The 14,544-nt window shown below is 42.0% G+C and overlaps 1 protein-coding gene across 2 annotated transcripts in view; it reads left to right on the plus strand.

Annotated features, from left to right (window-relative positions):
- The window catches only part of tbx2b (T-box transcription factor 2b), a 9,270-nt gene extending 5,330 nt beyond the window's left edge, over positions 1 to 3,940 (plus strand). For both annotated transcript variants that reach the window (XM_005752010.2, XM_005752011.2), the window contains exons 6-8: positions 49 to 218; positions 1,122 to 1,705; positions 2,127 to 3,940. In XM_005752010.2, the coding sequence (XP_005752067.1) occupies positions 49 to 218; positions 1,122 to 1,705; positions 2,127 to 2,576 (1,204 nt within the window). In that variant the 3' untranslated portion in view covers positions 2,577 to 3,940. The remainder of the gene's footprint in view (positions 1 to 48; positions 219 to 1,121; positions 1,706 to 2,126) is intronic.
- Positions 3,941 to 14,544: the final 10,604 nt, after the last annotated feature.

A 14,544-nucleotide genomic window follows, 5' to 3' on the forward strand; every position in this document is an offset into this window, starting at 1 on the left:
TTATTATTATTATTATTATTATTATTATTATTATTATTATTATTGCAGGAAGCAGCTGTCCATGCCTTCGCTGCGGATGTACGAGGACCAGTGCAAGGCGGACAGGGAGGGCGCGGACTCGGACGCCTCGTCCAGTGAAGCTCCTGCCGGCAGGGACACGGTCCACTCCCCGCTGGGAGCGGGTACCAGCCCGCTGAGGTTCAGCAGGCCAAGTCGAGGTTAGTGATACTACCGCTTATTTTTTCTTTGGTGCAGGGGCTTTGTTGGATTTCATGACAGCGGGGTGCGTTAATAATCACGAGCTGCTGCAATGATCGTTTAGGTTATGAAATAATTTCATATTTTAAAGTGATAAAGTATTAAATGAGTGCAAAGTAAACAGTGACACAAAGTAGATGCATTATTGTCATACATGCATTATTTATTTTATTATTATTACACTATTAGTTCTAGATTTTTATTGTGGCATTTGATTTTTGCGATTCAGTTTTTGTTTGGTTTTTGGACTGTGGTGCGTTCAGATAAAACAGCGACATGTCTTTAAACGGTGCCACAGGACTCTGACCTCCAAACTGTTTGGTTGTTACTCATATTACTGTTGGATTTGCGTTGGTTTTTGGTTTGCATTCCTCACCTGTTAACCAAAGGTTGCCTCGGATAACGCACTGACCCGCCTTTATTTAATTTGTTAATTTTGTTGGTAAGAACTGTGTATAAAGACAGTAAAATCAGCCTAATTTTGGACTGCCGTGGGATTTGAAATTCAAATTTTCATCTGAATGTTATAACTCGATTATAAAAGTTCAGAAATAGTCCATTATATATGAGTCTCATTAGGTCTCAGCATTTAGTTTTAAAGGGCTCTGATAAAAATTTAAACATGTTCATTTTTCCAATCTTTGCTCACTAAAACATTACACACAGGCTGACAAGGAATATTTTTCAAAATTAATACGATATTTAAAATGCTGGTTAAATGTTATTTTCTCAAAGACTGGAACATACAAGGTGGATTTGGAGAGAGCGTCCCAACCAGCCTCGTGACCACATGATTTGCTGTGTGTGGGTTAGAGTGTAGGACTGGTGCTTATGTGTCCTGCTTTCTGATTTCTGCATCTTAGATGATAAAACATGCACTGACAGCGAGCAAGAGCTGGAGCATCAAGATGAGCGCTGCACCGGGTCCAACAGCCCGGGACCCGAACCTGTGTCCCCCTACAGCTCCAGGTGTGAGGAGCGCATGAGGGAAAGAGCCGTTGCTGAGAAGAAGGATGACTCTTTATTCAGTATAAGGAGCCTCGAGAAGGACAAAGTGGAAAGCAGGCACAGGAAGGACACCACAGACGTGTTAACAAAGGACTCGGAGGCTGGAGGCATCAGTGCCACTAAGGATGCCTTCTCCCCTCTTGTAGTCCAGACCGAGAGCCCCTCACACTTCAGCCCAGGCCATTTACAAAGCTTGGCTCTGTCTGGCCTGCACAGTCAGCAGTTCTTTAACCCTCTGAGCACCGGATCGCCACTGTTGTTTCACCCTGGGCAGTTTGCCATGGCCCCTGGAGCCTTTTCCGCTATGGGCATGGGGCATCTATTGGCCTCTGTATCTGGAACAAGTGGTTTGGAAAATGGCAGCCTCTCCACCCAGGGCACAGGAGGAACCCCAAACCCCTTCCCCTTCCATCTGTCCCAGCACATGCTTGCCTCTCAGGTAAGGAAAGCCGCCCACTTAAATGATTTAGTCCCTCTCCACACCTGTAGCAGTCATGTGACGTCAGCAGGACAGGGAAATAGACATGATTTACTTTGCCTTCTTCACACTGTGATTGTTGAAATAAACTCTACACTCAGCAAGCTCGGAATTTAGGTTTGTTGATGATTAAAACAACAGTACACTCATCAAATTCACCTTTTGAAATGTAGAATCATCTATTTGTAAAAATACATAAATAAACAAAACCCAGGAATAATATATTACTGCTTCAGTGCTTTTTAAATCAGTTTTAAGCAGTCTGAGAAAACGGAAGAATCTGATGTTTTTGTGAGTAGGTGAATAGAAGAGATTCTTTGATGATCGTCCCACATCAGTGATCTTTGCACTGACTATGTGTCTTTCCTTGTTCGACTTTCAGGGCATCCCCATGCCTCCATTTGGGGGTCTCTTCCCGTATCCTTACACCTACATGGCAGCAGCTGCAGCAGCAGCTTCAGCCTCAGCCCTCCCAGCCACCAGCACATCCAGTCCGCTCTCCAGGAACCCCTTCCTCGGCTCATCCAGGCCACGGCTCCGCTTCAACCCCTACCAGCTCCCGGTGTCTCTGCCTCAAAGCTCGAGCCTGCTCACCACCGGCCTGCAGGGAAGCATCAACCCAGGCTCAGAGTCCTCCAAACCGGGCAGTAGGGAAACCAGCCCAGCACCGGAGCACCACAGCAATCACAAGACAGGAGGCTCAAGTGGGAGGGTCGCGTCTCCCAAAACCTCCGTGAAGGACTCAGTGAACGAGCTGCAGAGCATCCAGAGACTGGTTAGCGGCCTGGAGGGCCAAAGGGAACCCTCCCCAAATACAGACTCTCCCAAGTGATTAAGACTCTCTGTCTGGGATGAAGACTTGGCTTGAATACTAGAGGACTATAAGTGCATATGTCCTGTACAGCACATTACAGAGACTGGGATGAAGGCATGACTGATGGGCGTTGATGAAGGCCAATTATGACTATTTTTTGGAACAAAGCTGCAGGTAGACAGAAATATAGTCTATGTAATTATATTTAATCTTTTTCAATTCACAAGTATTGAAAGTTTCCTTCAGAGCTGACCTGTTGGAAAGCGTGAAAAGCTTCAGCACCATCAGACACCAAAGTCCTCCCTGAAATCCCAGTGTTTTTAGGGTTAGCTTTTGAAGACGGCCAGACCCACCAGAACTAAGAAAAACCCAAAACAGAAAAAAAAATCCCTGCTGCAATTCTACACTCATTAAATAAAAACGATTTAGAAAAGAATAATAAGGAAATAACTCAAATGTGAGGAAAATAAAGAATTAAATAATCACAAAAAAAAAAACCTTTAACCTAAGGCCAAGGACGTCTATCAGAGAGTCACAGTGACAACAAGCAAACAAGTGGTGAATTAAACGTCATCATGTCATATCACAGGTGGACCACGCAAGGCCACTATCGGCCTCTTATAGCGGTCTAACCTGCCCGAGAGCCTGCAGCTCCGCACTGTGCGTGGGGCACTGTGGAAAGTGTGTGCTGTAAAGTTTGGGTAACCTGAAGCACTTGAGCATCCGAGCCTGGTTTCTAAACTCCACGCCTGAACACGAGGCTTACGACGCCGACAGGCAAGTCTGATTATTTCAAAAGGGATGGAAGGTGAACGTCCCGCCTGCGAGAGGAAAAAGAACCGTTTATCATTTAATGCCAGAAAAAAAATCTTTCTGAACTATTTATGTAATAAAAAAAATCTGTAAATAAAGCTAAGATCCAAGAATATGCAATTGGTATTAATTTATTCAAGGCTGTATATTAGCGTGTATATATTTCGAATGGAACCCCCCCTTACTTATCCGGCCCCCTCCTCTTCCTCCTTCCGCCCCGTTTTACATATACTGTACATGAAAGCTATTTAGCGCTTGTTGGTTTGAAAAAAGAAAAAGAAAAAAAAACTGTGTATGAAGCATCGATGACTTTTTTAGGAGACGTGTGCCATGTTTTAGTCTGCATCCACCGACAAACACAGAGGAACAGATAGAGAGAGCTCCACATGGATTCTAAAACACCTCAGGTTATTTCACTTCAGCCAGGAGACATTCAAAGTAATTCCTCCTATGGGCGCATCGTTCATATCTATTCATAAATATATTTAAAGTTGGAAATATCTTGTTTATGCTGGTTGTCCGGGTATTTTTTTCTTTTTGTTTTTTTCTTTCTTTCTTTTTTCTTTTTTTTTTTTTCGTTTGTCTCACAATTTCAATAAAAAAATGTTGTGCGAAAGGTTGTATTATTATTATTATTGTTATTAGTATTAGTATTATTATCACCTCACTCTACCAACTGTCACCACTTTTGGAGCCTTTTTAATGAAGTCATCTAAGCTAAGGTTTCACACAAATAAGGGCCTGCTTGTAGACACACACGCGTACGCGCGGGGCAGGAGCGCCCCCTGTCGGCCACATATCGAACAGGAGGAAAAAGTGTGGTTTACTAAATTTGATAAGAAAATGTGTCTGGGTCGAGTTTGCATGTCATTAAAAGCAGATTTAAATTGCATGGTGAAATTTGTGGGTCAAAATTGCTGGCAGAATTTTTGCATTGAGACTACAGCTATGACTATTACAGCGTGCTTTATTGTTTCAGACTTTACATGAGCAAACGAATTAAAGAGCAGGCTTTGCCCCTCTATATTTGCATTTTTCTGTTCTATTTTCTCGTGTTTTGTTGCAGCAGTCTGTCACATCGTTTTAGTTCCTGGACCTGTCTTCTGTACACACAGCTCTATTTCGAGCAGGTCCTCGGTCGCCGTCAATCAGCATTTCCTTTAGCATTGTGTGTATTTTTAGAAACACTGAAGTGATGGAAGTATTTATAGGAAGAGCTTTCTCTGCTGCGCTCGCACACATCCGCTGCAGCCGGAGAGCAGCTTTAACTGTTTAAAGCAAAGAGCAGCTCAGAGTCCGACCGACGAGTGTTTTTACCTGCGGAAATAAATGTTGTATTATGAAACCAAACATGCATGGTGTTTGGAGTTTGAGCCTAAAGTAATTAGAATGAATGCAATATTTCGTTAGTGCTGCGTATTTGTGTGTGTGTTCCTGTACATTCATGAACTCATCCTCAGTAGAAATGTGACTTGCGCCGAGGCCTCAGCAGTGTGTGTGTTTATGTGTGTCACTGCATGTGTGTGTCTCGGTTTAAAGGGTTAAGCAGGGGGAGTTTAGGGCAGCAGACAGCCTTTTGTCCGGGACCCGGCGTCTGTCGCCTGCCTGCCGGCCACAGCCTCCACACCGCCCCGCTTCCTAATTAGAGAGTCTCCCCTCTTCCTCCTCTTCGTCCTCCTCCCCTTCTTCTTCATTTTTCTTTTCTTTCTGCAGCGACAATCACAGGACTCTCATTCTGTTACGGGGGCCATTGTTGCCACTCTGTTATCTTCAATTAACAGGGAGAGCGAGTCGACCTCGCACACTGGGAGAAAAAAGTATTTGTCTAAATCAATCAGTCAGCGAGTGATCAATAGGCTCCTGTGGAGGCCCCGTGGATCATAACTAATGACTGGTGACGGCGTGGGGTAAAAAGGCCAAGATTATTCACAACTTTGTTAAATGATCAGTGCTGCTCTATGATGTTATTTATGCTTTTGGAGGAAAACAGGAGAAAATGCGCAGTTCGTTTGAGACAAACTGCAACTTATCCTGTTTGGACTGTGTGAAAGCTAAACAGCAGCGCAGAGGCTCTGCTTATCTGCAGGCCTGTAGGAGAGATTTCAGAGCCTGCTGGGATCTAGTCTCACATCAGTCAGCATGCCCCAGATTACACAAATATTCTACTGCCTCCGGGTGTAAGGTTACTTATGTAACTGCATGGAGAAACTGGTAGTTTATTAACAGTTTTACATTTGCTTTTCTTACAGCTACACTCGCAGTCAAGCCCTGCAATCGAAAAGCAGCTAAATACCCTCGTTCAGCAAATGTTTGGACCAAACTTATGATTATTGGATTTTTCAGTTTCGTGAAACATTACAGACTGCTTCTGCTCGTGTCAGAGGCGACTGGCACACTTTGTTATTCACTTACATTTTATCCGACAGTAATGGTGACACTGAAAGGAAAAAATGCTTTTCATTAGATTTGATTGAAATAAACAAAAAAGTGTATTTTTTAAAGTAGCACCGACCCGACACGAAACAAAATAAAAACAAACTGTAAAAATGATCATGTTACATGCAGCTGAATGACGGCACAGAGGTTAAGCTTGTTCACGAAACATATATGTGGGCACTTATTCATATCTGATACTTAATCGCTTTTGACGTGGTTCAATCCGGAATGTGATACTTTTAATTGTAGTATTATCACCATGAACAGTTCTTCTGATTTATAACACGTGAAAATTCATATTATCATCTTTCCTCGTGTTCTTTGTCTGTCGCTAAATTAGAATTAATTTAAGTGTATAAAAAACTGCAGCACTGGAAATCAAACTCTGACATCAATTTTCCACTTTTTAAGGGTACTACTCAAATAAGTCTGCTGATCTTATGCTTGCTTCATGAGATTAAAATATGACATTAATATAATGGGGAAGAAATGAACTCATGACCTCAAGAAACCTTCTCATCTCTGAAGAAGCTGAACAATGTGCTGATCTATTTTACAAGTGAAACCGCTAGAAACCAATTAGATCCGATACTAAGCACATGAAATTGCATTTTATATTACAAAGTGAAAATTTTAGGCCTGTGCATAAACATTTAAACAGCAAAAAAGTGAAAAAAGGTTTGCATTATGTTCTGTAGCTAAGTTTTGACAAGCTGGCTAAATGTTTTGTATGTGTGAAAGAGAGGGAGGTATTGGTACAGTATGCTGGGTGTCTACAGAGTGTGTATTGTCATCCTGTGGCTCTGCAGGCTGCTACTGACAGAGCAGGCGGCCTATTGGTTGCTTAGCTCAGGTGCAGCCTTTGCACTGGTTCACAGTGGAGCAGGAAGAGTCCAATCACAGACCTCTGTTCTCCTTCAGGACAATGCAGGGAGAGGGAAAATGCACAGCCCACAACCTCAGTGAATGGCTTCAGGGAGCCAACTCCTCACACAAAAATAGAGACCTGCACAAAAGCAGAACATACAAATGAAAAGGTTCTCATTTTGTTTAAATCCAGTGGCATGTGCTGAAGGGAGAAAGTGCAGAATGCTTTGAGTTAACTTCATGAGAGCAAAAGATCCATTAAAAACACCTAATAAACACACCTATAAAATGCAGCTCTAATAGAGTACAGGCAGATCAGATGGGCCACCAAAGCTGGAAACTAAACGAGCATAGATCTATAGAATGAAAGAGGAACAGCAAACTAATAAAAGTCATCAATATTCAGGTTACATGAGTGCTTTCAAATAAGGAAAGGAGTACATGCAGCAAGTCATCAAGTGTGTGTGTGTGTGTGTGTGTGTGTGTGTGTGTGTGTGTGTGTGTGTGTGTGTGTGTGTGCGAGTGAGAGAGAGAGAATCCTACTTTTTGGGGAGTTTGGAGCTGAAGTGTGTTAGCCCATCGCCCCCTCCTGGACACTGAGGAAGGGGAAGGACGTCTATTTGGACTTTATTTAGACTGTGACAATATTAATACAATAATAAATAATACAAATAATGATAATACAAATTTACAGTGAAGTATTTAAAACAGAGTAACATGCATGGAATCTATAAAACAGACAAGTTTGGATTTTATCACAATCACTTTCCTCTACAAATGATCTAAATGCTTCTTTTTGTTTGTTTTTTGCTGCTTTATTTAAAAATGATGTATTTAATCAGTGTATTTGCTCTGGCCCTACATTGAACAGACTCACACGTTACACTATCTTTACCTTACACTACAGAGTGTTTTGAGGCAACTGCTGTTGTGATTTGATATGAATAAAACTGAGCTGAAACTGAATTAGATTGAATTCTTTCATATTATCCACCGTAATAACTCTCCTAGTCATTCTATTATAGTTCATACTTTTCTCTTAATGTCATTTTCAGCCATTCTACATCAGTCTTAGCATTTTTTAACGTGCTACTAAAAGTCAGTACAAATATATTTATGAAGTCATATGATTTTGCATTGAAAACCAGCAGGAGACTGCCACTCCTCCAAAAGCGCTGCTTCCAAACGCAACAACCACTAGGTGGCACACTTACTTACTTTAGAAGTATCACTGCTTTATTAAAAGAAATCGGGAAGGACATTTCAAAAACGAATAATACATCAGAGGATTTGGGTTATAAATGTCTTCTACAAAGGAGCAATATTAAATAAGGACATGCAGTTTTTAAAAAGAGAAATAGTATCATTTGGCCAAATGTCTGTGAATACTATGTGTGTGTGTGTGTGTGTGTGTGTGTGTGTGTGTGTGTGTGTGTGTGTGTGTGTGTGTGTGTGTGTGTGTGTGTGTTGTGAGCATTGACCAATACTCAGAATAATAATACCTGGGACTGTGTCCCGTTTTTAAACAACTGCAGATTCCAAGATAATCAGTTCAAAAAACTGTACGTAAGTTATTTGTATGTGTCATTTTCACAGAACAAATAAGAGCCTAAATAAAGAGCATGGCGGGCCTGTTCAGCAGTGAAGTGCAGCACCGCTCACACAGTTAAGGGTTGTGTGAAAGCAGATTTGTTTGATCTTAGGCGTAGTGTACATCAAAGCTCTGCCAGGTCTGTCGAATTCCAGGAAAGACTTTTTAGTACTGAGCAGCAAAATGTTTACAAAGGGTTGAAAAGGGAAACAATTTCTCAGATTTCTTTAAAAGAAATCTGAGAAATTGATGCTAAGCAGAGGCAAATGGACAGATTTATATATTTAAATTTAACCGCAAATGTGTTTGCTTTTATTAAGAGTACTACATGGCACCTACAAGAGAGCTGCATCATTTACACATCCTTGGTGGTTTCCAAGTATACATCACAGCCTGATTTAGGAAAATTATAAGATGCACAAAGTCTGCGCACACACTATGCATCGTAGTTCATGCTCTTACGACCTGCTGCTCTGGAGACAAATTACAGACTGAAAGATGTCGGACGGAAAAGAGATAAATCAGAGCAAGCCAAATACTGTGGTGTAGCTAATGAAGTGGCTGGAAAGGCCAGACCGGGCAACCCCCATCTTTGTCACTCATTACAGCTGAGGGAAACAGTGGAGGTTTGCAATGAAACAGGCACCTTTTACTGTCCTAGATCAAACAGCAGCCAAAATCTGCACCGTCTGCACTTCAAGCCTCAATTACGAACACGGTATGAGCGTGTCGGACAACCAGGTCGTTGCAAAAACAGGCTTTTGATCATGGCCAAGTTCTCGAGGATATGTTTAAAGAGGACAGCAAGAGGAACTGTGCAGAATCTGTACATCTGACCCAGGAGAAATCATTTGCTCTGATGGCACTAAAAGGCCTGGCCTCCACACACTGGGCTGACACAGAGATGAACGCAAGAGATTAGCAAAGACTAACCGTCTATGTCATGATGAACGGACGCCTGGGCCAAGTCACAATGCTGAGACTAAACCCGCCAGTTCTTCTAAAAACATACAATCCCCTCAGCGCTTGTCCAAGCGCAGACATATGTAAAATACACCCACGCCAGACTGGATAAACTTTGAGTTGCTCCACAGACACACAGTGTACTCAAACTGGAGTTTGACTGATGCAGCTTCTTCTTTAGAAACAAGGACCGTGTACATTACTTCTAAGTGTTGTTTATTACTAACTGCTACCCAGCTATAAACAGGCTGATTTAGGAATTAAGAGATTTTAGTGAATTATGTTACTTTTACCAGTCTAGTTAAAGACTGACCAGGTTTAAATCAGTATGTTGGAAGAAAATTGCTTAGTTAAGAATGTCAACTTATAATAGCTCTTATAGGTAAAACACTGGCCTCATTCTGGGTTATTTTAGTGTTAACTAAGGCAGAGAATCGTTTTCTGGTACAGAAGAAAAAACCTGTTATTTCAGTGTAAAACTCTTGTTCAATTAAAGCTGCATTAATGGAGTTAGACTGATGAAGAATGCAGTTGGTTTAATGTTACTGAACGCTTTCAATAGATTCACCAGCTTGAGCTCCTAATCTGGCTTACTTGCTTAAACTTAAAGCTGCGCTGGTTATCTGCTGAATACTACAATACAAAGCTTGTTTTACACCTTTGCTAGCTGGTAAATGCATACCAATGGATCAGCCTGTGTGGGTGCAATGCTTCTTTAATGCAGCCCGAAGTTCCTCACGTTGGGAGGGTGGTAGGTCTTGACAGCGGTGTACATTTTCACAAAGGACACAGATGGTCCTGCCATGGGCAGTAATAGTTCAAATTTTATCAGGTCATCCTTCCTGGAGGTATTAGCAAGACAAATTTCTGGACAAGAACTGATTTATATTATCACTTTACCTATCATAACACCAAAAGAAAACTCCAGAACAGTAACTATGTACTCTAAAGTAGTGAAGCATAACTTGTGCATTTAAATTTGGAATCTTCTTCACGTGTTTCACAGGGTTCAGTTAGTTCAACAATTCGTTAAACTACAGGCATGTTAAAGACCTGAGGTTGTTGTATTTTGGCAATAAAAATCACATTTCATGAGTGGTGTCCAATCTCATGCTTTTGGCCTCCAGCAGAACTGTGATGGATCCCGGAGTCATTTTTGACCAGGATATGTCCTTCAACATGTGCATAAACAAATATGTAAGCTGCTTTCTTTCATCTGTACAGTATGCTAGAATTAGAAACATCTTAACTCAGAGTAATGCTGAAGAATTAGCTCATGCATTTATTACTTCTAGGGTGGACTATGGTAAGTTATTAATTTAAGGTTGCTCTAAAGGTTCCCTGAAAGATTAATTGCAGGGCAGACAGACAGCCACTCACAGTCATGCCTATGGACAATAGGTATCAGGGGTGTAATTTTCAGGGGGGTTAGGGGGGTTATGACCCCCCACAGACCCAACCAATATAACACCCCCCTCCCCCCAATAATATTATATCTTGCATAAATAGGCTGTTGATTTTCTTTACTCATTTCAGGTATTACCTGCAAAATAGTTGCATGTTTAATCATCTGGGAATTTACCCAGATTTATTTAGTTATACATTTTTTACAGAAACATTTGTTGTTCTACATAAGACTTGTATGTATAAATGGGATTAAAGAGGGTAATCCCCCCCAATGTTGAGCACAAAGTTGCACCGATGATAGGTATGGACTTTGTGCTGCGGGAAGAAGCTGGAGTACCCACAGTGAGCCCATGCAAACTCCACACAGAAAGGCACTGGCCACACGGTGGAGTCAAACTCAGGACCTTCTTGCTGTGAGGCAGCAGTGCTAACCGCTGTGCCACCTTGCTGCTCTTTCAAACTTTTCCCTTTTAAAAAAAACCTATAGCTGGGACTGGATCAGGAGCCCTTGATGTATCCTCCATTTATTCTATTATAGGCTCTGGCTGCTGAGCGACTTCCCATGATACACTGAACATTTCTCCACTTCCCGGTGTTTTATTTTACTATTTTTCCAAAAGCGTTCACTCGCCTATCCAAATCATTGATTTCAGGAGTTTCAGTCACTTCTATGTACATGTAGGCACGCAGACTGCTTTCACAAACATTTGTGAAAGAGTGGGTTACTCACAGAAACTTGGTGAATTCCAGCATTGCACCGTGACAGGATACCACCTTTTTCAGGGGTTGTGTTTTTGATTTCCTTATGTTAGATGGCGATAATATTAAGTTCTTGTGTCATTATTTAGTTAGGCAGTAGTTGAGTTTTATTCTAGTTTTATTCTAGTTTTTTTTTTCATTATGAGTCTTGAATTCAATTCAAAAATTTTTTATATAGCACCAAATCACAGCAACAGTCACCTCGAGGTGCTTTATATTGTAAGGTAGACCCTACAATAGTACATACAGAGAAAAACCCAACAATCATATGACCCCCTATGAGCAAGCACTTTGGTGACAGTGGGAAGGAAAAACTCCCTTTTAACAGGAAGAAACCTCCGGCAGAACCAGGCTCAGGGAGGGGCGGGCATCTGCTGTGATTGGGTGGGGTGAGAGAAGGAAGACAGGATAAAGACATGCTGTGGAAGAGAGACAGAGATTCAGAGTCTGTCTTGTCTTCAGTGTTTTTACTTTCACTTATGCCAGTGCGATAGTCTCTCCCTGTGTTCTGTTGTAACTGTCAAGTTTGTGTTGTCATGTCTACGTTCCACTATGCTTCCTGTTTTATTTTGTAAGTCTTGTTTCCATGTTCAGTGTGTTTAGTTTTGCATCCCCTGTTGTGTCATGTTCATTTGTGTCAGCTGTGTTTCCCCAGGTGTTTCCACTTCCCTCATTACCCTTGTGTATTTAAGTCCTCTGTCATCCTCTGTTCAGTGTTGGGTTGTCTGGTTGTTTCCAAGTCAGGTCAGGTCAGGTCAGGCCAGGTCAGGTCAGGTCAGGTCAGGTCAGGTCAGGTCAGGTCAGGTCAGGTCAGGTCAGGTCAGGTCAGGTCAGAGAGTGTAACCTGATGTGGTAGCATATACACGCTGCATATGCTGCTGCCTACTTGGAAAATATGGAGGTACAGCACCTGGGGGCGCAGGTGAAGAGGGCTCTCTGTGGGGAACACCTCCTCCATACCCCTAAGTGAGAGTAGACTAGGCCAGTCTAAGTTGGGTGATGGGGATATGTGGCAGGGAGGGGTCTGTGTTCTCTATCTATTTACCTGCATTTGTGATTCAACACTTGTTTTGAATGATTTCTTTTGTAGCTCAGTATGTAGGTCATTTGCTGACTGGAAGTCTTGTGGTTTGATTCCTGGGTGCTCCAGTCTGCATGCCAAAAGGGTAAGATACAGGATGTGTTCATCAGAGCGTAAATGTTGGATAAAAAGGCACTAAGGCATAAAAAAGTGCATGTGTGAATGGTTAAATGGACTGGTTCTTATATAGGGCTTTTCTACTCCCCCAGTGTACTCAAAACACTCTATACAACACATTCACCCAATCTCACAAGAACTTTCTCTAAACTGAGTGCTTTTCAAATGACATTCACTCTCCGATGAATGCATCGGAGAGTAACTTGGGGTAGTAGTTTGGCCAAGGATACTTGACATGCATGACTGGAGGAGCCAGGGATCAAACCACCAACCTTCCGATCAGTAGTTGACCTGCTCTACCTCCTGAGCTACAGCCACCCCAGTTAAATGAGGCGATATTGTATAAAGTGCTCTGACAAAGTAACAAAGTACTATATAGAACCAGTTTACCATGACACTTGCTACACACCTTTAACAATAGATGAAATGATTATGTGCAACATAAAAGGCTTCAGTCAAAGTGATGGTAAATGGACTGAATCTTACACCCAGAGCACTTTACGTAACGTGCCTCATTCACCCAAGCACTTTTTTATGCATATGCTTAACTATTTTCTATCTGCCATTCACACACATTCATACTCCAGTGCATTTGGAGAGCAACGTGGGGTTAGTGTCTTACTCAAAGATATTTGACATACAGACGGGAGAAGCCAGGGATCGAACCACCAACCTTTCAATCAACTGACCAGTGAGCAACTGTCCTACCGTCTCCATTTTAGAAGAAGTTTCTAAGTTTGTGGACAAGGCACAGGTGACACAATACGAAGATAGCCAGGATAAGTGGGTGAAAAACTTATTACAAAGGAGCCTCACCGAACCAGAAAAGAATGTGCTCGCCAAAGGACTTGATTTTGTGATTTATCCACAATAGCTGACTATAGTGAATCTTATCACAACCACAGAAACAGGGATAAGGAACACAACCTGAAGCATAGCTTCCTCTGTCTAACTGCACAGTACAAGAAAAAAAGAACACTGTCACATCCCTAAGCAAAGACCAAAACATCACCATATTACCAGGTAATAAGGGAAGGTGCACTGTTGTTCTATACTCAACTGATTACCACACCAAGATTACTACACTCCTCAGTGACAACAATACCTACAAAGCCTTAAGTTGAGACCCCACAAGCAACTACAAAAAGAAAGTCATCACTTCCCTACAACAACATGAAAAAGCCATTGACCACCCTACATGTGTACAGAGGGGATGTTATACCCTGTATATATGGATCTATTCCACTCAGACCCATTATTAGCAGTATAAACTCATCTGTCCACCTACAACACTTCGAGGCACCTCACCACCATCCTAGCTCCCCTTGTGAGGAACACACCCCATCACACCTTGGTCAAAAGAATTATAAGACTTCACTGTTCACATCAACCCAGTGGACTCATAATATAGCTCATAATAAAGGTACAATTTGCCAATGCCATTTCTGCATTGTGCTGTACACACAGAGGAGAATGGAAACTTCAAAACTAAAGTTTACCGGACGTCCACAACAGACCAGTACCGACTCCCACCGCCCTCTGGAAGTAATCAAGACCCCGCAACACCCAGTAAAAATGGTTTCTTCTAAGCAAGAGGGGAAACAAAAGGATCACACACATGTAAACAAAGCTCTTAAAACATGTGGTTATCCCAAATGGGCCTTCATCAAATCAGCAAAGAAGGTCAAACACCAACTAGGGAGGAACAGAGTGAGAAACGGAACAACACCGTCAATCCCTATGTAGCAGCTTTATCAGAGAAACATCCCAGTGCACTTCAAACCCAACAAGTTGAACAACATGGTGGCTTACAACACTGACTTTCTGCCACCTACAATTCAATTTTGAGATCCAGGAACCTCAAAACCCGCTAACATCTTGTGTCAGGAGATCTCAATAGGTCACATGACCGGGTGACAATGGCAAATGGCCTGTATTTGTATAGCGCTTTA

Source organism: Pundamilia nyererei, unplaced genomic scaffold (genome assembly GCF_000239375.1).
Source record: "Pundamilia nyererei isolate P.nyererei 1_Seehausen unplaced genomic scaffold, PunNye1.0 scaffold00338, whole genome shotgun sequence".
NCBI lineage: Eukaryota > Metazoa > Chordata > Actinopteri > Cichliformes > Cichlidae > Pundamilia > Pundamilia nyererei.